Source organism: Miscanthus floridulus, chromosome 2 (assembly GCF_019320115.1).
Source record: "Miscanthus floridulus cultivar M001 chromosome 2, ASM1932011v1, whole genome shotgun sequence".
Classification (NCBI taxonomy): Eukaryota; Viridiplantae; Streptophyta; class Magnoliopsida; order Poales; family Poaceae; genus Miscanthus; species Miscanthus floridulus.
The window spans coordinates 48,664,226-48,687,462 of NC_089581.1; the positions used below are offsets into that span (position 1 = coordinate 48,664,226).

Here is a 23,237-nt window from a genome sequence, read left to right on the forward strand (position 1 = left end):
TGATTATCTTTTTAGCATCATCGGCATCCACATATTTTTTAGCAGTGGCTAGGAGCGTTGTGACCGATTCAGGTCTTTTGTGGAGGAGCTTGTCCCTTAGGGCATCGTGGTTCGATTGCCTCGTTGTCAGAGATTGACGGGACCTTGATGCGCATCTCCGAGAAGCGTCGGACGTACTCGCGCAGTGGCTCATCTTTGCGATCTCGAATCCACTGTAGATCATATTTGTTACCGGGTTGTTCACAAGTAGCAATGAAGTTGTTGATGAATGCTTGCTTGAGCTCTTGCCAAGAATCAAAGTAGTTCATCGGCAAGCTGACCAGCCATTGGTGGCATGCATGGCCAATGGCGACTGGAAAGTAATTAGACATGATGTGCTCATCAGCCGTGGCTGATCTACACGTGGTTTCATAGAGCATGACCCATAACTCGGGGTTCTCCTTGCCGTCGTATTTCTGGAGTTTTTCAAGCTTGAAGTTTTTGGGCCATATGACTTGGCGAAGGTGAGGGGTAAACTGCTTCAAACCCAGAGGGCCATGGGTGGTATCATATTCCATACGGCGATAGCTTTCGTGGGATGCACGATCGTTGGCTCTTTGGTTAATGCGGTCGTGCAGATCGCGTTCTTCGAGGTAATGGTAGAGATCATTATTGCCATCACGGTGATCCCGATTGCCCCCCTGGTTGACCCCGCGACCACGGTTATCACAACGATTATGGCGGTTGTCTCGTCGGTTGTCGTCCCGGTAGTCGCGGCGGTTGTCGTCTCGGTAGTCGCGGCGGTTGTCGTCCTGACCACCATCATGACCACCATTTCTGCCTTGACGGTTGTCTGATGGGTCGTTGTTGTGCGAGCCACGTTGGTTGGGTGGCTGTGAGTGACTTGAGTACTAGCGGCTGCGGCTTGATTCGACTGAGACGGACGGAGCCCGGGCTTGGTTTGCAATCTCTGCGGTCTGGGCTATAGTAGCCGTTAGGTAAGCTTGTACATCATCACAAACTACGTAGATTTCTGGGGTATTGGGTAGTCGTTGCATTGTCACCATAGCAACAACTATGTTGGCGCTTGGAGTCCTAAAGACCTGCTTGTCCCCTACCCTATCAAAGGCATTATTGAGATCGCGTGGCTTGACCCTTATGCGTCGTGCCTCCTCTTCTGCCTCGGCTTTGGCTTGTCGATGATTAAACCGGTCAATATTACGTGCTTCGCGTGCTAGCCTTTCTTGTTTTGTTTCGCCAACTATCGATGCCTCGTCATTACTGATGACATTGATCAAGTCTCCTCGCCTTGGTGGGAAAGATGGGAATCGTGGGAAACCCGGGGAGTGGTCTGGGATATCCAGATCGTATTCAACTTCTTCATTGTCACGACGCTAGAGCTTAGTGTGGACGAAGCCAATAGATGTGATGCTGGGCGGGGAGCTTGAACCGCCCTCTTGAACTGTGTGGACCGACCCTTCTTGATACTCCTCGATCTAAACCATGTTGACGAAGTTGTGTGGCTTTGGCCAAGGTCGATGTATAGAACACAGATCCGAGCAGCGTTGTATATTGTGCGCGTAGTTGGAAGCAGTGTTTCATAGGCCATAGGGCTGAGCCTGGTAGTTCTCCATTGGGGCTTCGCACTCGAAGAGCCGGAGACCCATCGCGGGGGCTGGTCGGTGATGAATGGAGCGCCCTTCAGGAGTAGACGTGACCATGAGATCTGTACCGAGTTGTGCAGGACGACTGGCCCGAGCTGGTTGGGTAGATCTGTTGTGGGTAGTGGTTACCTGCTCGATAGGTTGATTTTGAATCGAATCTACCAGAGCTAGGGTTTCAGCAAGCTTGGTGCCGACCCAATCGATGGAGTCGAGCAGGTCGGTGTTATCGATTTGCCTCCCTTTGTAACGAGGAAGCAGACGATGGGTTGTTGGTGTGGCTGAAGACGATGCTGGTGTGGCCAGAGCCAGATCCAACGTGGTCGGAGCCATAGGTGATGCTGGTGAAGCAGTAGTTGACACAGATTGGATCCGCGCCTCCTCCGTGGTCATGGCGATGAAGTTGTTGGAGCCAGTGGTCCAGGTGATCTGGCCGATGGTGAACGTGAGGCCGTTCGACATAGCCATGGAACCGAGGATGATGACCATCTTGTTCGTCTAGAGAGCAGTACGCACACCCCCTACCTAGCACATCACTGTCGACGAAATATGGTTGGCAGTCTACCTAGGGGTATGCCCAAGGTAGTAGATTATCAATAGACAGATGCGCAAGCTACAAACAAGATGGTGACGCAAGACAGATATGAGGTTTTATCCAAGTTCGGCCGCCGTGAAGGCATAATACCTACGTCCTATGTCTGATTGTATTGTTGTATGTTAATGAGAGATGTTTTTGAGAGGGGTCCCCTACCCGCCTTATATAGTCTAGGGGGCAGGGTTATAGATCTAAAAACTAATCCTAACCAGTTACAATTGCCATAAGTGGCCGAATAAGGATTTCTATTCTAACCGACTAGGATCTTGCTTAATCTCCAAGTCTGCCTTGATTCCTTGCGTGGGACTCCGAGCAAATTGGTCGGGCCACGTGTCGTCTTCTAATGGGCTAGACCCCCTGGTCCGAGCCGGCCCAAGCCTAGCCATAAGGGTATAGGGGTTAATACCCCCACACCGTGGACCCATCGCCCCCCCAAGGTAGAGGGCTCGGGCATCATCCGGGGTAGCATTGTCGTCGCCGTGACGTTCTGGCTAGCGCGATTGAAGACTGGGGGTTGTTCGCCCCCTTTGTCGTTGTTGATGCGGTGGTTGATGTCGCGAGCCCTTTGCCGGGCTGCTCCGCCATCATCGTGACCCCGCTGCTCTCGCTCGAGAGTGTCTCGGAGCTGCTGCAGAAGGAATCGGTCTTGTTCGACCTTGGCCTGAAGCTCAAAGAGCTGCTCCAAGTCAAGGCGTCGAAGTTCCTCGTGGGTAGGGTTCTCATTCCGCGCCGCCAGGGGCTCGACGCATGGAGGTGTGGCGTCGCCTACCCCTTCATGGTGCGGGGAGCGGTTGTATGTCCCTTCATCCTCATCGCTCACTCTCGGCATCCCGAGGCCGATGTGGAAGCACTCGCGAGTGGGGTTGTAAGTGCCTTCGTCATCAGAGTTGGAGTAGCCGAAGCAGTAGTCGCTCGCGGCCATGAAGCAGCGCATGGCTTCAGGGTCACGAAGCCTAGAGAAGTCTGCTCCGGCCCATGCCTCGTCCTCCTCTGAGGAGTCAGTGTGGGTGTGGGTCGAGGTTGTGGCATCGAGGTTGAGGGCGAAGCGTTGGTGGAGTCTTGAGGGCTCCGCGTGGGCGGAAGCGTAGGCGGCGGCGACATTAGTCAACCCGAAGGGGTACGGGGATGGTGCCTTTGCTGGGCTTTGCTCCACCGGAGTCGACCCCTCAGGTGGTGGCGGGGTAGAGCTTGATGACGGGGCATCGCTGCATGCCACCGGCGTCTTTCCCTTGCCTAGGCTTAAGCTGGACAGGTCCCCAACCAGGGACTCTGTACCAATAGCCGGGCATGGGGTACCGGCGGGGCGCAGTGTGTCGTCTTGAGCTCGCGTGGTGTCAGGGTGGTCCCACCCACGGCATGCCTGGCGAGCACGACGAGAGCGGCGGCCCGGGCGTCGCCTGCGCCTAGGCTGCTGGTGCGTGGTGTCGTCTTTGGTCGGTGGGGCTCTGGGTGTGAGGAGTACCATATCGTACTCACATCCTAACCATATCGTACTCGCATCCTAGAGACATGAACTCTAGGCTCCTGAACCAGATCATCGTGCCGAGACGCAGTGGTCGTACGAGGTCTACCATCCGGAACTTGTTGGGATGACGAAGCTGACACGCAGCAGATCCCCTACCTAGCGTGCCAATTGTTGGTGTTTTGGACCGGCGGGCCCTCAACCGGCTAGTGAAAGTGTACTGCGTGCCCCTAATCCTGGATGGTGATGCAAAGAGACACAAGGTTTATACTGGTTCAGGCAATAGGTGCCCTACGTCCAGTCTGAGAGAGCGATCTTGTATTCCTTGCACCGAGGTGCTTGTAGTAGGGGGTTACAAGCAAGGCGAGAGAGGGAGCTAGTCCCAGGTCTCTGCGTGGAGCGGCGTGGCCTGCTTGAGATGTTGATCTCAGGCAGCGCGGAGGAGTGTGCGTATTACAAAGTGTTGCGCGTTGCTTGCGTGTGTGTGTGCGATGTCTCCGTCTGTGCGTGTGTCTAAGCGTGTCTAGAAACGGCCCCGGTCACTCCCCTTTATAGTTGAAGGGGGGGACAGGGGCGATACATGTGTTCGCTACGTGGTGGTTCATGAGCGGAGGCAGTATGCCTAGCCCTGTAGCCTGTCACTATGGTGGCATGGTTGACGGAGCGGTCTTGTCCTCGGTGTACTGGAGCAATGCGTCGGTCACGCCCGATCCTGTGCGACGTGGGAGCTCCTGTGATGGCTTGACGCAGGGCATGGCGCATACTGTGGACGACATGCCGGTCACTACATGTCGACAGCGTAGAGAGCCGAGGCCCAGTCGGTGCAGAGGCCAAACTATCGTGGGGGGCTCGATGGGCGTGAATCCTAAGGCTACCGAGACCCCGAAGCGGATAGCCAAGGCTCGGAGGGAGCAGTTGGTCCTGTACACTGATTCCGAGGCTACAGGGACCCGGACTTGACTCTCCACGTCGCGCTGTCCTTGGAGCAGGTGGGGTTAGGCAGCATAGTGCCGAACGGGTGTCAATCGTGGGCACAGTGCCGAGCACAGCGGCCGGTAACCCCTGCCCTGTCCTGTCCCGGACGGCATGGTGTTGATGCGACTCCGATCTCATCGATCACTCCACTGTGTCGAGCTATCATTCGACTGACGTCACAGGAGTGGTTGGTCGCGTGAGTTGGACGTGACGTCCCGGCCGAGGCGGCGATGACGGGGTAGCTGCCGAGCCGGCCTCGAGCGAGGCAGAGAATCGGTACCTCGCCCGAGGCCTGGAGGGCGGGGCCTCGAGCGAGCCAGAGAATCGGTACCTCATCCGAGGCCTTACGTGCGGGGCCTCGAGCGAGGCGGAGAATCGGCACCCCATCCGAGGCCTTACGCGCGGGACCTCGAGCGAGGCGGAGAATCGGCACCTCATCCGAGGCCTTACGGCTGGGGCCTCGAGCGAGGCGGATAATCGGCACCTCATCCGAGGCCTTACGTGCGGGGCCTTGAGCGAGGCGGAGAATCGGCACCTCATCCGAGGCCTTACGTGCGGGGCCTCAAGCGAGGCGGAGAATTGTTCGAGGTGGGCTGGGCGGTCAAGCCGAGCCTCGGATAAGGTGGGGTTTTGCCGGTAGTTGTCCCTTGGCTTCGATTTTTACACGGTCTAAGCGATTTTTTCGGTTCTTGCTTAGGGGACCCCTTTTTATGGTACCCGACAACCTGCTCCATGAACTCCACGGTGAAGCTGCTCCATGGTGGAGTTGGTAGAGCGAAGCTACAAAAACTAGAGCGGAGCAGTCCCAAACTAAGTCTTGTGGAGCGATCAAACATGATGATCAAAAGGGCACCGAGGGAGTATTTTCAAGAGATATCCTACAAAGGACCAACTTTATTTTTTATAAATAAAGTAGACAAATCCCTCTTCCTTATCTGTACAGAAACATGAGAGAAATTTTAGATAATCTGCTATAATAATGTTTTCTTATATCTTAAATTATTTTTAAAGTATTATCCTAAAACAACTTATGCAATATAAGAAATTTGGTGCTTTATATAAGCTCTTCTTAATCTGTGTGTGAATGTATAGAAGTAGGTATTTTTGTAGGATTGAGGGAGCACCGTTTTGAGTTGTCTTACAATATGAACAAATTAAAATGAGCAAAGACAAACAATTCAGGTTATCTGTGCACTCTAGAGTTACCCACAAATTTGTAACATTTTGGCTCCGTTAAACTTAATACCCATATAGGAACATGGTTCATGGACTAATTACTACAAATTTATTCTCTCACTTTTCTAATAACTTTGTTTATTTTTTAAGTCCAATGCAGTGACGAAAACATTTTGCAATTTAACCTGAACTATGATATAGATTTATAAGTTTATATGCGCTTCTTCATTTGCAGATTTGCTTCTTATATTTGTCGTATAATTTTTTTATATCATGTAGAAATTCGAAACAGTAGTTGCTTGCCAACATTTTGTGTGCTCCCCCCCCACCCACCAACCCCCAACCCACCCCCAACATAAAAAAGGGATTTTCTATTTTTTCAAGTGCCTGAAATATAGCATGTTTGTTCTGGCAACGACTATGAGCCATGAGATGAAGATCTAATAGATTAGATGTATGGATCTTAAAGGGAGATCAAAAGATCATGTTATCGTCTGAACTAGGCGCCTGCTTTTTTAGAAAAAGTGTAAGGCATCGTTCGTTTATGGGAAAACAGTGCCACGGAATCAATTCCTATAAGGAATGGTAGTCTAATTTATATAAGATCCGTTTGGATTTTTGGAATTGAATACATTGTAATAATTACAATTTAGTCATAGATTAATTAAGCTAATATAGTTGTATATGGAATACATTTGTATATTTATTGTTATATAGGCATACAAGGGACATATTTATATCATTATATGCTGCATTTTTATCGTAGGAAAATGAGTTGAAAATTGTGCTATAAGTTAGAGAATAGAATTATATCATAGTGATCTATAGAATCTATTTCCATCTTCCATCCTATGAATTTGAGATAGACTTATTTATGAGTTTGAAAAAGTTATAGAATATTAAATTTCAAGTTAAATAGCATAATCTATTATGTAGATTTCAATTCCTCAAAAATAAAAGTATCCAAACGGCCTCTAACTGTAACCGTAAAGGAGTGGAACGAATTCAGTCCAGAATCCCCTGACCGAATGAGCCCTAAGAGAAACCCTTCTGTGTAGCTCAGCCCGCCCACCGTGTTTCATGTGTTTCACTTGCACCATCCGATCCCCATGTACACAGGACGCCTACGGCTCTCTAACAGCAATGCCATTGCCCTTGTGGAAGGCGGAGTCGCAGTTTTCATCACGGCCGTCCATATCAGTGACGAACCTTCCCCAAAACCAGTGTGTCCTCCACACAACCCCCATCCTCTCAACGGGCACGCCCTTCGTCTCCGGCAGGAACATGGCGACGAAGAGCGTCATCACGAGCACCCACCCGCCGAAGAAGTAGAAGAGCCCGAACCTCAAGTGGCAGAGCATCGGGAGGAAGGACTGCGCGACGGCGAAGTTGCACAGCATGCTGACGGCCACGCTGATGCCCTGCCCCGCCGGCCGGATCTCCATCGGGAAGATCTCGCTGGGCACCAGGATACCGAGCGGGCCCCACGACCACGCGAAGCCGGCGACGTAGATGCAGATGAACGCCACGACGGTGGCCGCGGAGTTCTTCGGGATGGCGGCTCCGTCTCCGCTCGCCCCGAACTCGACGCCGATCAGCGTTCCGATGACGACCTGGCAGACGAGCATTTGGCACCCTCCCTGGAAGAAGAGCTTGCGCCGGCCGAGCCCGTCGACGGTGGCGATGGACACGAACGTCGCGACGATGTTGACCAGCCCGGTGATGACCGCCGACATGAGCGACGCGTCCCCTCCGAGCCCGATCGTCTTGAACAGGACGGGCGCGTAGAACATGATGACGTTGATGCCGGTGAGCTGCTGGAAGAAGGGCACGAGGACGGCCATGGTAAGCTGCGGCCGGTACGACCTGCGCCCGAGGATGTCCTGCCACGGGCGCCTGACGTCGACGGCGACGGACGCCTCTCTGGCCGCCGCCACGAGGTCGCCGTACTCGTCGGCCACGTCGACGTCGGCGCCACGGATCCGGGCGAGGACCTGCCGCGCCTGCTCATGGTAACCGCGGCGGATGAGGGAGCTTGGCGTGTCCGGGAGGAACAGCGAGCCCACGGTGATTACGGCCGCCGGGACCGCGGCGAGCCCGAGGCTGAGCCGCCAGCCCCAGCCGCCTTCGATCTTGGCGGCGCCGTAGTTGACGAGGTTGGCGGAGAAGATGCCCACGGTGATCATCAGCTGGAAGCCGATGTTCAGCGTGCCGCGGAGGCGGTGCGGCGCCATCTCGGACAGGTAGATCGGGATGCACTGCAACACAATGTGTAGCAGAACAGAGAATGCTATGTTTGGTTCATTTCTTCACCAAGTAATCCTACAATGTTGGAGGCAGCTCTGACTCTGAGTCTGTATTAAACATTAACTTACCAGAGCAGCGAAGCTGACGCCGATGCCGAGAAGGATGCGGCCGACGATGAGCATGGCGACGTCCTGCGCGGCGGCGTTGAGGGTGGCACCGGCGAGGAAGGAGATGCCGCCGCCGAACATGGACCATTTCCGGCCGAGGGAGCGCGCCACGGACGCGACGAAGAAGGAGGCGACGAGCGCCGCCAGGTACAGCGACGACGTGAACGCGGTAAGCAGCTGGCTGTCGAACTTGCAGTACTGGCTGCTGCCGCCTCCCCGCGCCGTCTGCTCCTTGCGGTACACCGACGGGAAGAACTTGTGCAGGAATGCGTCCATGGATGTCACGCCGCCTGCGCATGTGTGTACAGACTACAGAGTCATCCTGCTGGATGGGCAGAAGCTAGAATTCTTTTGTGGCGGCACTACAGCAAAGCATGGTCAACCTGGTCACTTCAAAGTCTTACTTTTACCAGCGTGATTTCACAACTTGCTCTAGATAACTTCCGAACTCCTGTAATTTTGTAACTAAGCTTAACTTTTCCACTCCATCGGTTTTGAATTTGGTTTCAAATTGTAAGTCATTTTGGATGGATTTTCTAGATACATAGTTTTTATTATGTCTCAGATATATTATTTATATATATATATATATATATATATATATATATATATATATATATATAAACTATGTACTAGAAAAGGTATAAATGGGAATGGCTTACGATTTAAAACGGAGTAGCACGAGACATTAAACTCCTTACGTGAGGTGTTTTAGAAAATTATGCAATTATGTGCATTGGTGATTTGGTGTTAGTGTCTCGATGTATCTTTGTTGTAACTTGTAAGTACTAATCTGCTTTCATAATTGTTGACTTGCAATGGTAGACGACGTCTACGCCGACAGCGAGACGCCTGTCGTGATTTCGTGAATCTCGAGATCTGCCGGTTCAGTCCTGTGGAGGTGCTCATAGCGGTAGGGTTTGTTTACGTGTGTTTGTAGGGGTGAGCGTGCGTGCGTGTTTACATTGTACTGTTGTTTACACCAAAATTTGGAAGAAGAGTCACAGAGACTCGAAAGCTCCCAAGATCATGTCATCAAGGAATCAATTACGTGCAGATCGGAACCAGCTGATTCGAATGCAAAACTAGAATCGGTTTTCTTCAAATAGCGCCAACAGATAACGGTAAAGGCTATGATCGGCGCCAGGACGAGACATGTTGGACTCTACAAAAAATAGAAAGATTAGAGTCCAAGTTATCTTAAATTAGGAATATTTTCTCTATGGTCAAAAATTATGATGTGTCATGCTTAGACAGAAGTCATGCGCAGGTCCAGGTATAAATATCAAAGTCCGACTATTGTAAAGGACACACAATCAATCAAATACCAGTTATTTACCTTTTTCGGCTCTGGCCACCCCTTAAGAGTAGGAGTAGAGTAGATCTCGGTGAGTTCTTCAGCAAGTAAGGCTGCATCGATCCGGTCGACCTCCACTGCTTGTCTGTAAGTACCGTCATGGCTTATACCTCTGTTCGTATGGCAGCATCGATTCAGTCGATCTCCACTACGACTCTGATATGAGTTAGTTATCGACTCTTGTCTAGTTCAAGTACGGTTGCATTGATTCCGTCGACCTCCACTGCTTGAACTAGATTAAGGTCAAGTTATCGGCTCTATCTAAGGGTGACGCTCCTTCGGATAGATTCATTAAGTTACCGATATTGCTTATTGCTTCTATTATTTATTTAATTACAGCAATATCACTTCGTCCAATTGGGATTGATCTAGATCGGCCATATATCTTTTTTAACCCATCGTTTGTTAATCTAAACTGATCTAATATTTATTTTAAACGATGAGTTATGTTTTATCGGCTGTTTCATATCAATCTTGATCGTGCATAGCGTGCGGTTAAGGCGTGTCTGATTTTAAGTAGATCTGTTGGCCAACGAAAACCGTTTCATGGCCCGTTATCACGGCCTGTGTGATTCTACCTCACACCCCCACTATTAGCACCGTAGAGTGGGGATCGTTATTTGATAGATCTGTTCCTAAGAGGGCATGATCTTAACTGTGCGCTATGTCCGAATTGGCTGTTTTAGCCGATATCGAGCGCTTTCACGAACAGTTCGCATCACGAGATCGTTGAAATAGCGATAGGTTAAAAGATGTATTAGCCCCATGATCTTATTATTGTATTACGGCCTGCATGATTCTGCCTCATGCCCCACTGATATTAGTAATAAGTTAAGGTCATCGAGTCTATTGTTATTTCTACGGCCTGCATGATTCTGCCTCATGCCCACTGGTCACAGTGAAAGATGAGATCTAATATGTTCATCAGATCTATTTCTATTAAATTGTTGACTGATGATGAACTATTTCTTTCATAAAAAGGGATTCGGTTACTTGCAGTCACTAACTTAGCATGAACTAATTACTGTTGATATCCTTTTGCCAGCGACTAATATTTGTCTAAACAATGATATTCATCTAGAATGATAACCGATTCTTCTTACACAACCCCATGAGCTTTAATTGATTTATTCTTATAAATATGCCGGAATCGACTATTTAGTCGATCTCCATTCATATCGGCTCTCAAAGCCGCACATTCGGGACTGTCTAGCAGCACCGGCACGTTCTACCCTTAATTATTGATAAACTTTCTCTTCTTATCAATTGTAGAGTCAAATTGACTGGCATGTCTCTAGAGGAGTGCGCAGGATCGACCATCCTTGCGCTAAAGCTAGGCGGATCCTCAGGTCCATCGAGTGGACCCTTCTGGCTTGCTCATGTGTCCTCGGCATGGGACAAAATTCCGTGTCGACACACGTTTCTGGCATGCTCGGTGGGACCCCACAATCATCATGGCGGTTCACAACAACAAAGGCATCCTTATGCTATATTATAAAGATCTACCTGATGGAGATAAAGATGTCATCGACAAAGCCACAGAAGAGTTTCAGAGTAAATATTTGTTGTCCTACACCAAAACACGTGACAACACAATTGTTCAGAAATTTCCACTACCAAGAGTTCTATTACACGGACAGACAGATACAACTGAAGCTAAAGACATGTATTTCTTTACGGAAGTTGTAGACAAATCTGTTCGTGATGCCATATCAAGCCAAAATGAAGCTTTCTTGGACACATTCTACAACGCCATGAAAGAAGCGATTTATGGGTTTCTAGTTGGTCAAGTTAGGCTAGCTTATTACAACATTCCAGATCCATCGACCCAAGGGGCTAACCAAGTCGGTACCAGCCATCAACAAGCAGTACCAGCTGGTAATAATGATGTCCAGGCAGTTCAGGGTTCATCCAAATAGACTCAAGGAACTACTACGAATCAGATACAATATAATCCTAGACCACCAGTACAACATGTGCAACAGCCGGCGGGGCACGGTCAGAACCAGGTGATCAATTTTGGCACATCAGTCCACATATGTCGTCGGCTCAAAAAATAGCACCCTCAATTCAAAGGATCCGTAGAGATATAGATCCTTATGTCTATAATCAAAGACTTCAAGCAGCAAGCCAGCAAAGGACCCAACAGATAGAGGTTCCACAAGGATATCACTATGGATCAGACTATAACACCCTTTACATGATTCCAAATCCAGGGTATCAAGGCATACAGGATTTTAATCCATAGATGGGTCAGCAAGTACAGAGAAATACAAATTCAAATGCTGATGAGTTGCTACTGAAGGTGACTGAGATGATGAAAAACCAGTTCGGTCTGAAGCCAAAAGGGCTGACCTTTTCGTATAAACGCCCATATCTAGAATAGTATGATTTGGTCGCTCTTCCCACAAATTACAGGCTCCTAGAATTCGCTAAGTTCACTGACCAAGACAGTACAAGCATGATAGAACATGTCAGTCGGTATCTTACGCAATTGGGCAAAGCATCAGTTGAGGATGCTCATCGAGTTCGTTTCTTCTCCTTGTCCTTATCAGGGCTAGCCTTCACTTGGTTTTCATCACTACCAGTCAATTCTATTGTCAATTGGGCTGACCTAGAGAAGAAGTTTCATACATATTTTTACACTAGGACTGGAGAAAAGAAGATTACCGATCTGACAACTATAAGACAGAAGACTAATGAATCTAGCATTGAATTTCTTCAGAGGTTTTAAGAAACTAGGAACTTGTGCTTCTCCTTAAACTTGGCTGATGATCAACTAGCTGCTTTAGCCATTCAGGGAATGTTGTCAATGTGGAAAGAAAAGCTATTGGGACAAGAATTTGATAACTTGGGTCAATTGGCTTAACGAGTGGCAACGCTCAATAGCCAATTCCAGAATATGCGTAGAGATATCCGATTTCAGAAAACTACTATAGTGGTCGAGGCTTACAATCCATATTCAGTCGATGACGGCTATGAAGATGAAGAAGAAGAGGTTGCTATGGCCGAATGGAATTAGGACAAGAAAACAGTAATGGTGACAAATCCTTGGGGAAGAGGAGTCGAGGAGAGCTATGACTTTGATGTCACCAAATTAGACAAGCTCTTTGATTTCTTGCTTGAGAAGGGGCAAATCAAGCTGCCCGATGGTCATGTTATGTTACCCCCTGATCAATTGAAGAATAAGAAGTTCTACAAGTTCCATAATGCTACTTCTCATTCCACTAATGAACGCAGAACTTTTCGGCAACATATACAGAGAGCTATTTAGCAAGGGAGTCTCAAATTTGATACGCCTCGGAAAATGAAAGTTGATGGTAATCCTTTCCCAGCAGATCAAAATATGGTTGATACTAGGCTGATCAAAGAAAAGACTAAGGTCCTAACATCAACCAAATCAAAAGAAGCTGGAACAGTCGATCCCAAGATGTAAATATCGGCCGACGAATACAGGGAAATTAAAAGACATCGCGATGAACAAAAGAGCCGATATGAGCAGGGAGGAACGTCAAAAGCAAGGATGACAAAGCCACAAGTTACATCTCGGATTCTGTTGAATAAGTAGCAGCCGCAGAAGGAAAAGAATTATCAGCGTTGGTTAAAGGATCAAGAATACCAGCGTCAACTGGAAAAGAGAGAGGTATGAAAGGAAACAAGCCGAATCACATTGGAATTGTCCTTTCTTCAGACATTGCTGGAATGAAGGTTTGAAGTTACCTACCAGACATGACTGTCCAGAATGCAGCAATCAATATTGAGAGTTTAGGCAATCTCAAACCAACCGCCGGTCTATCCATACTCAAGATGCATATCATCATAATAATATGGATCGACGCTTAAAAATAAAAGTATTCATAATCAGCTGGGAAAAAGAGTTATTGACCAGGACTGGACTGATTATGAAGAAGAAGGCAACGAAAGAAAATATGTTTGTCAAGAAGGTCAATGGTGTCCGAGATGTTTAATAAGAAGCCAGAAGAGAAGGGTGCAACGCCTAAGGAATAAAGAGATGGAACAAGCTTAGGTATTCGGTAAACCTCAAGTGTGGCGTACTAAGCAAACAGCCGATAGAAAGCAACCATCGGCTAATATCCAAATAGCTTTTCTGTTGCCATCAGAATTCAGAGTTAATGGTGAAAGCCAACAGCCGATCCAAGCATTCGTCTTTGAAAATTTGTATTAATGGATAATCCAATATATGGTACAGATGGCAAACTAGGACATGGCTTCACGTCGGCCGATGAATTGAAAGAAGTAGATATTGGTCCTAGAGATAGACCTAGGCCGACGTACGTAAGTGCTAAATTAGATCCGGAGTATAAGCGGGAATTAATTGATTTATTAAAGGAATTTAAAGACTGCTTTGCTTAAGAATATTATGAGATGTCTGGTTTAGACCAGTCAATTATTGAACAACGGTTACCAACCAAACCTGGATATCAGCCGTTTAAACAAGCTCCAAGGAGATTCAACCCGAACGTGCTCGATGATATAAAAAAAGAGACTGAAAGGTTACTAGAAGCAAAATTTATCCGACCATGCCGATATGCAGAGTGGATATCGAATGTTGTCCCTGTATATAAGAAAAATAGAAAATTGAGAGTTTGTATCGATTTCAGGGATCTAAACAAAGCCACACCCATGGATGGTTATCCAATACCGATAGCTAATATGTTAGTGGATGCAGCAGCTGGGCATATGGTTATTAGCTTCATGGACAGTAATACAGGATACAACCAAATTTTTATGGCTGAGGAAGATATAGCAAAGACCGCTTTTGGTGCCCTGGCGCAATTGGTCTGTTCGAGTGGGTTGTGATGACCTTTGGTCTGAAGAATGCTGGTGCAACTTATCAAAGGGCAATGAATTACATTTTCCATAAGTTGATCGGTAGGATTATTGAAATCTACATCGATGATGTGATGATAAAATCCAAATGCTACAAAGAGCACCTGGCTGACTTGCAAGACTCTGAAATACACAAGAAAACATAGTTTAAAGATGAATCCTAATAAATGTGCTTTTGGAGTATCAGCTGGATAATTCTTGGGATTCATGGTCCACGAGAGAGGAATCAAAGTTGGTCAGAAAAGCGTAAAAACAATTGATGAGGCAGTTCTCCCGACTACCAAAATAGAGTTGTAATCTTTGCTTGGTAAGATCAATTTCATCAGAAGATTCATTTCAAATTTATCGGAAAGGATCCTGCTATTTTCTCCCTTGTTGAAGTTGAAGAATGATCAAGAATTCAAGTGGGGTGACATACAATAAAAGGTGTTTGAAGAGATAAAAGAATACATGAAGCGTCCACCTATACTGGTCTCTCCTTAGCAAGGTAAGCCTTTTAAGTTATACATATCGGCTGATGACAAGACAATTGGATCGGCCTTGATGCAAGAATTTGAAAGAAAAGAGAGTTGTTTTCTATATGAGTAGAAGACTACTGGATCTAGAGACAAGATATTCTCCCACCAAGAAGTTATGCTTGTGCTTATATTTCTCCTGCACTAAGTTGCGACACTACTTATTATCGACCGAGTGTACAGTTATTTCCAAGGCCGATGTGGTTAAGCACATGTTATCAATGCCAATACTGAATGAAAGAGTAGGAAAGTAGATTATTGCGTTATCAGAATTTGACTTGAAGTATGAATTGGCTAAAGCAATCAAGGGATAAATAATGGCCGATTTTGTCACCCAGCATCATAAGCCAAGCATTGGTTATGTAGAGTCGATGCCTTGGACATTATTCTTTGATGGATCATCATGCAAGCAAGGTGGTGGCATTGGTATTGTTATTATTTTGTCTCGGGGGGTAAGTTTTGAGTTTGCTCTTCCAACTGAACCAATGATTACTAACAATCAAGCGGGGTATGAAGCTGTTCTTAAGGGACTTCAACTTCTTCACGAAGTAAAGGCTGAAGCAATTGAAGTATTTGGAGATTCACAATTAATTATTAATTAGTTGATCAGCCTATATGAGTGCAAAGAAGAGACTTTAAAAGGATACTATGATAAGTGCCAAAAGTTGCTCAAGGAGTTCCTTCATATCTCTTTCCAACATATTCCGAGAGCATAAAATCAAGAGGCTAATCGCCTAGCTCAAAGTGCATCAGGATATCGAGTGTTTTAAGAAGTCTTGAGTAATGAAGCCTCAAGTGATGATTGGAGAGTCGAAATAGCCGATTGCCTTAGAGATCCATCTCAGAAAGTTATCAGAAAGTTAAGGTATAAATCGGCAAAGTATGTTTTGTTAGATGATCAATTATATTATAAAACAGTCGATGGGGTGTTGCTCAAATGCTTAAACCAAGAAGAAGCTAAGGTGCTGATGGGTGAGGTGCATGAAGGGATATGTGGAGCTCATCAATCGGCTTATAAGATGAAGTGGATTATTTACAGAACAGGATATTTCTGGCCAATGATATTGGAAGATTATTTTAAATATTACAAGGGGTGCCAGGATTGTCAACGTTTTGGTAATGACTAGAGATCAACCTATCAAGGCTTCTTTGGATTGAAGGGAGTTCGGGAGCCAACAAGACCGAAGGTCATCATGAACCGAATCAACGTCGGCCCGTTGATAAAATTGTGTCAGAGAAGAGGAAAGGTCGACCGCCTAACATATGCTCAGCCGATTTCTCGGTAAATTGAGGAACTATGGTAAAAAGCCCATGGCTTTTTCGGTGGGCGTTTGGAGGAGCAAACAAAGGGAAGGTGTCCACATATTTTAGCCATCGCAAACACTAGAACAGATTTTGCGAGCATGGAAAGAAGACTCAGGTGATATCACAAGAATTCTTCTAACCGCAGTAACTGATTCTCTTGCTCGACAAGGTGCTAAAATGGGAGACACAATCACCCTATCCATAAGAATTCTTCTAACCGCTCAAGATCTTCATAACAAAGGGATAGACCATGGAGGGTCCAGCGGAGTTGGGAGCGCTCGAGGAGGAAGATAGAAGAGAAACATGGTTGAATTGTTGAATTGCTCTTGCCAAAGTCGGATAGACATTTTATAGCCGGCTTGGAAAGATGAATCCAAGTGCCCGTGAAGCGATGATGCTCTCGTAAAAGTTTTGAAGCATGGGCTCATGAGCTGATATAGACGGCGACAAACAGTAAACCCTAGATCAAGATTCTTTACCCGTGACTGCAGACCTATCGAGGGCATAGACGTGATAATTTTGAAATAAAATTATTTTTATCCCAAAATTAGGGTGGCATGTGTTTACACCAAAATTAAAAAAAAGAGTCACAGGGACTCGAAAGCTCCCAAGATCATGTCATCAAGGAATCAATTGTGTGAAGATCGGAACCAACTGATTCGAATGCAAAACTGGAATCGACTTTCTTCAGATAGCGCCAGCAGATAACGACAAAGGCTATGATCGGCATCAGAACGAGACATGTTGAACTCTTCGAAAAGGGGAAAGATTAGAGTCCAAGTTATCTTAAATTAGAAATGTTTTCTCTATGGTCAAAAATTATGATGGTCGTGCTTAGACATGAGTCATGCGTAGGTCCTGGGTATAAATATTAAAGCCCGGCTATTGTAAAGGACACACAATTAATCAAATACCAGTTATTTACCTTTTCAGCTCTGGCCACCCCTTAGGAGTAGGAGTAGAGTAGATCTCGGCGAGTTCTTCAGTAAGTAAGGCTGCATCGATCCGGTCGACCTCCACTGCTTGTCTGTAAGTACCGTCATGGCTTATACCTCTGTTCGTACGGCTGCAATGATCCGGTCGACCTCCACTGCGACTCTGGTATGAGTTAGTTATCGACTCTTGTCTAGTTTAAGTACGGCTGTATCGATTCGGTCGACCTCCACTGCTCGAACTATATTAAGGTCAAGTTATCGACTCTATCTAAGGGTGACGCTCCTTCGGATAGATTCATTAAGTTACCGATATTGCTTATTGCTTCTATTATTTATTTAATTACAGCAATATCACTTCGTCCAATTGGGATTGATCTAGATCGGCCATATATCTTTTTTAACCCATCGTTTGTTAATCTAAACTGATCTAATATTTATTTTAAACGATGAGTTATGTTTTATCGACTGTTTCATATCAATCTTGATCGTGCATAGCGCGCGGTTAAGGCGTGTCTGATTTTGAGTAGATCTATTGGCCAGCGAAAACTGTTTCATGGCCCGTTATCACGGCCGATGTGATTCTGCCTCACACCCAACTGTTAGCACTGTGGAGTGGGGATCGTTATTTGGTAGATCTGTTACTAAGAGAGCATGACCTTAACTGTACGCTATGCCTGAATTGGCTAGTTTAGCCTATATCGAGCGCTTTCACGAACAGTTCGCATCACGAGATCGTTGAAGTAGCGATAGGTTGAAAGATGTATTAGCCTCATAATCTTATTATTGTATTACGACCTGCATGATTCTGGCTCATACCCCACTGATATTAGTGTAGGTTAGGGTCATCGAGTCAATTATTGTTTCTAGGGTCTGCATGATTCTGCCTCATGCCCCACTGATCACAACGATAGATAAGATCTAATATGTTCATTAGATCTATTTCTATTAAATGGTTGAATGATGATGAACTATTTCTTTCATAAAAAGGAGTTCGGTTACTTGCAGTCACTTACTTAGCATGGACTAATTACTGTTGATATCCTTTTGCCAGCGACTAATATTTGTCTAAACAATGATATTCATTCAGAATGATAACCGATTCTTTTTACACAACCTCATGAGCTTTAATCGATTTATTCTTATGAATATGCCGGAATTGACTATTTAGTCGATCTCCTTTCATATCGGCTCTCAGAGCCGCACATTCGGGACTGACTGGCAACACCGGCACGTTCCGCCCTTAATTACTCATAAACTTTCTCTCCTTGGCAATTGCAGGGTCAAATTGACTGGCACGTCTCGGGAGGAGTGCGTAGAATCGACCATCCCTATGTTAAGCTAGACGGATCCTCAGCTCCATCGAGTGGACCCTTCCGACTTGCTCGTGTGTCCTTGGCACGGGGCAAAATTCCGTGTCGACAACTGTCTAATTCTAAAAGAAAGTTAAAACATCCCCAAATGTGACTAATGGCTCGAGTACTTTGGTAGTAGTTAGTGAAAGCGAGTATGTTTCCATAATCCACGTACAGCAATCACCGCCGAGTGCCGAAGCGGTGATCCCTACCCAGGCACCCAGCTAAGCTACAACTACAACCACAAGTCCACAACCACACAGCCAACACCAAGTCGCAGAAGTGGAGCACACCGAAGGATGGGAGACGGAGAGCTTGGACGGTGGTTACCGGATATGCCGATGTCGTAGCCGACGATAAGGCCCCCGGTGGCAGCGACGGCGCAGGTGAGGAGGACGTAGAGGGTGAGCCCGCCGGGGTACTCCTTGCCCTGCCCGGCTCCGGCGCTCACCGCGGCCGGAACTGCCATCGCGCCTGCCTCCGAGCTCCGGGTACGGTCAGGTCAGTCAGGGCCGAGATCCCCACGCCGCAAACCGGTGGACGCAGGAGCGATCTTGTAGCGTTTAGTAGCATTTTTTATATATACAGTGTCGTGGCCTACAGCGCAGCCGCCGTGCCCCACCGCGCCGGCCGCCGGGCCCCAGAATTAAGCGAGGGAAGAGATAAGCTGGTAGTCACACTCACGCGCCAGTTGGTCAAACGAAGGATTTGGCTCGGCTCCTCGGCACGCCACAGGCAAAGCACCAAGGCCTTGTTTAGATGCCATCTAAATTCTAAGTTTTTTTATTTTTTCTTTGTCACATCAATTTTTAGCCGCTTATATGGAGTATTAAATGTAGGTAAAAAAATAACTAATTGCATAGTTTAGTTTGAAATTACGAGATGAATCTTTTGAACCTAGTTGGTCCACGATTAGACAATATTTGTCAGATAAGACGAAAGTGCTACTATTCATCGGATTGAAATTTTTTCGCAATCTAAACGAGGCCCAAATCACCAATCGAGCGGGCGCCGTCGTCGTCGCTAGCGAGAGCTCCGTTCACTTGGGGGCACTCTATCTGCCGCTCTGATCAAACCATGAGGTTTCTTCAGCGATCTTCCAATTCAAGCCCTCGACTTGTTTGCTGAGGTGCTGTCGGCTATCACCTCTGTCAGGCAATCATTGAACGATGTACATTCTTTGCCTCTATCAAACGCCATCTCTGCCTCTTGGAGATTGAGGCCTCGTTTAGTTGGCGAAATATTTTGGAAAATGGTACTGTAGCACTTTTATTGTTATTTAATAATTAGTGTCTAATCATAGTCTAATTAGACTTAAAAGATTCGTCTCGTGAATTTCGTCTAAACTATGTAATTAGTTTTATTTATATTTATATTTAATACTTCGTGCATGCGTCCAAAGATTTGATGTGACAGAGAATCTAGAAAAATTTTGCAAAATTTTAGGAACTAAACAGGCACTGAGCTAAGCTTGCAGTAGCAGTTGATTGCGTACAATCTTTCACCGTACCGTACATTCAATTTTAGAATGATATTGTACAAACAGAAGAAAAAAACTGTAGATATACATGTACATATACACTCACGCACTCGTATCGCCATTGCGCGAGGGAAAGATCAGTCATCAGTGGCTGTTGAAACTTGTTCTGTCTACATGGGCTGTAGCTGCCCCACAAGAGCCAACCTGGGCTGGCCGTCTGGGTTGGGCCTTTCTTGGGTTGGGTCCTCTCTTTCTTCCCTCAAAAATGAGTAACCGATGTAACAACTACCTTTGTTTTGCTCAAAAAAAAAAAAAACTACCTTCGCCACTAAATATTTGCCTATTTGGGTTGATACTGCTACATATTGCTACTCCATGTAGCTTCAAAAAAATTATTCGACCATTGATACATATGACCCCAAATGGGAGTTGCCTTGGTTGGTTCATTGTGCAATGTGCATGCGAATTGTATGGCAAACCATCTTTTTTGGATATTGATTTTAAACTGTGTCCTTTTCTTCTTCAACGAAAATGGCCACCAAGTGCACTGTGCACAAAGCTACTGACGATCCTAGATGTTGGACTTCAGTAGTACACAAATTAAGAATGGGCAGCTACTGTATTTGGGAAAGTAACTGCACAACATGGGCCAAGCCAGCCAGAAATAGCGCCCGGGGTCAGGTACACTAAAATGATAGAAATAATTAAGTTATAATTCACTTTGGCCTCGTTGTAAGTTAAACTTTTCTTACTTTGAATTTTTTAAATAAAAATAGCTACAAGCTTAAATAAATGTACAATCAGAATATATTTATGGTGTAAGAATAAATGCGCGATATATTTTATGGAATTATGGCGCAAGGAAAAAGAGGGCACATTATCCATCCAATGTATTTGCACATAGAGATAGCAAAATAATCTATCTGATTGCTTTTGCAAAACATTACTACTCCCTTCATCTAAAAATGATATAATTCTAGAATAGTACTAGGTCAAACGATCCAAAATTTGACTAAGTTTATGTAAAAAAGTACTAATTTTAATTATACTAAATAAGTATCATTAGATTAAACATTACATATATTTTCATAGTATATATTTGAAGTCATACATGTTGATACTATTTCCTACAAACTTAGTAGGCCCTAAGATAGCCTGACTCTAATTGGACCTAGAATTATATCTATCGTGGACTGTATACCATGGCCCTGTTCGCTTGTTGGTTTCAGCCAGGCTTATTCAACCAGCCAATAGTGTTTTCCTCTCACAATAAACCAGCACCAGTCAGTTTAAACCAGTCCAGAAACCAACCAGCGAACACGCCGCATGTGTAACTTTAAGGATACCAACATATTAGTATACCAATACACACCATATACATTTCATTCATCCATTTATATCGTGCAGATACATTACAATTACTTTAGCGTTGCAGTACATAGCGCAAGCTTGTCAACACAAACACATACAAGATGCTGCCCTAAAAAAAGCACATATATGCTAGATGCACAACTAGATAGACACACATTTTAGCATGCATGCACAATATGGCTGGCATATATAACTTGCACATCGCATCATGGCATCATCCATGTCGATCGGTAGTATATGGGTATACATGCCCTTTAGTTTTTGGATACTATTTCCTACAAACTTAGTACGTATATTATTATTGAATTAATTAAGATAGACAAGTTGCTTCAACCTTGGCCACCACCACCTCCAGAGGAGCCGCCAACAGCTCCGCCGGCTGACCCAACTCCACTGCCTGCTCCACCTCCGGCGCTACCACTCGCACCTCCGTACCCTCCGCCGTTCCCCACCGCGTTGCCAGAGCGTCCAGCACCACTGCCACCACCATAACCGCCTCCACCGCTTCCCCCGTCCGCACCTCCGCCACCGCCGCCACCACCGGTGCTCACACTCACTCCACCGCGGCCTATGTGAACACCAACACCGCCGGCGCTAACCGCGCCGCCTCCACCGCCGCCGATCCCGACATCGGCCCCGCCATGTCCAACGTCGATGCCAACACCAGCACCCGCTCCGGCCCCCGCGCTCACGCCGCCGCCACGGGTAGTGCCGGCTCCGCCTCCGAACCCGCCACCGATGCCGATTGACGTGTCGTGCCCGCCGTGGCTGATGCTCACGCCGAAACCGCGGCCACCGCCCTCCCCACTCCCGCCGGCTCTGATGGAAAATGATTTGCTGTCATTGACGGCGGCGGCGGCAAGGAGAAGCCTGCTTGCATGGGTAAGCGGGAGAAGGAAGAAGCACGATAGTAGTAGAACTGAAATGGCCAGGCGGCGGCATGGGGAGCTTGCCATGGGAGTGTGCATGGAAGGATGGCCTGTGGAGCTTCAGTTTGCTGCACTACACTACTCAAGGGCAGCTTTATATAGAGCTAGCCAGTTCTGCTGAGCGATTCTGCACGAAAGTAATCTCAAGTAGGCGAAAAAAAGGTGATCGATCGTAGTGAGCTGTGAAGCACACATGGCCATGTTGAGAGGTGAAAGTAGACCACATGGCCATGACAATTGCTAGATGCACTTGTTTAATAAGGCTTATAAATCTATATAATAAATTTAAGCTGCCAAAAATCAAGTCTAATAATCTACACGACCAACGAGCTTTGCTTGTAGGGATTGATGCTTCCAAGTTTTCATTTCTTGAATACAGTTCAGATTACTTATCCAAAATCTATATTGTTTTTTATGGAACGAGTGGGGCCCCTATGGGGGTATGACCCCAGTACCCGCAAGACTCCACATGGGCCGGGTCGCTAGGGGAGGCCCAGCCTACAAGACAATGCATGGGTCGCGCCATCGGTCGGGGGCCACCTCGCAAGACAATGTCGTACGAAGTATGCCGCAGGATGACGTGCTTCACCAGGCAACACAAAGATTATTGGTGATTGACGAAATCTGCTCGGATATGATATGTATTATACGATTTGTAACTTCCTATCTTATAAACCGATCGGAATGGAAGTAACCGATCTATAACCCTACCCCAAGCTATATAAGGTGGGTAGGGACCCCCTCGTTTTGATCGAATCATACGCAATATAAACCACAAAGACACAGGACGTAGGGTATTACGTCGAGTTGACGGCATGAACCTATCTAAATCACTGTCTCTAGCGTTACGTGTCACCATCCAATTCCCTCACGCGCACCA

The 23,237-nt window shown here is 46.5% G+C and overlaps 2 protein-coding genes across 2 annotated transcripts; both read right to left on the reverse strand.

The window, feature by feature from the left end:
• Nucleotides 1-6,752: 6,752 nt before the first annotated feature.
• On the reverse strand, nt 6,753-19,101 carry LOC136538727 (sugar transport protein MST2-like). Its single transcript, XM_066530690.1, has 3 exons — nt 18,908-19,101; nt 8,224-8,552; nt 6,753-8,106 (listed from the first exon to the last, which is right to left on the reverse strand). The coding sequence occupies exons 1-3, from the start codon at nt 19,044-19,046 to the stop codon at nt 6,973-6,975; spliced, it is 1,602 nt and encodes a 533-aa protein (XP_066386787.1). The 5' UTR covers nt 19,047-19,101; the 3' UTR covers nt 6,753-6,972.
• Nucleotides 19,102-21,730: 2,629 nt separating this feature from the next.
• LOC136538728 (glycine-rich cell wall structural protein-like) lies at nt 21,731-22,384 on the reverse strand. Its single transcript, XM_066530691.1, has one exon. It carries the CDS (start codon nt 22,382-22,384, stop codon nt 21,758-21,760), a length of 627 nt encoding a protein of 208 aa, XP_066386788.1. The 3' UTR covers nt 21,731-21,757.
• Between the last annotated feature and the right edge of the window lie 853 nt (nt 22,385-23,237).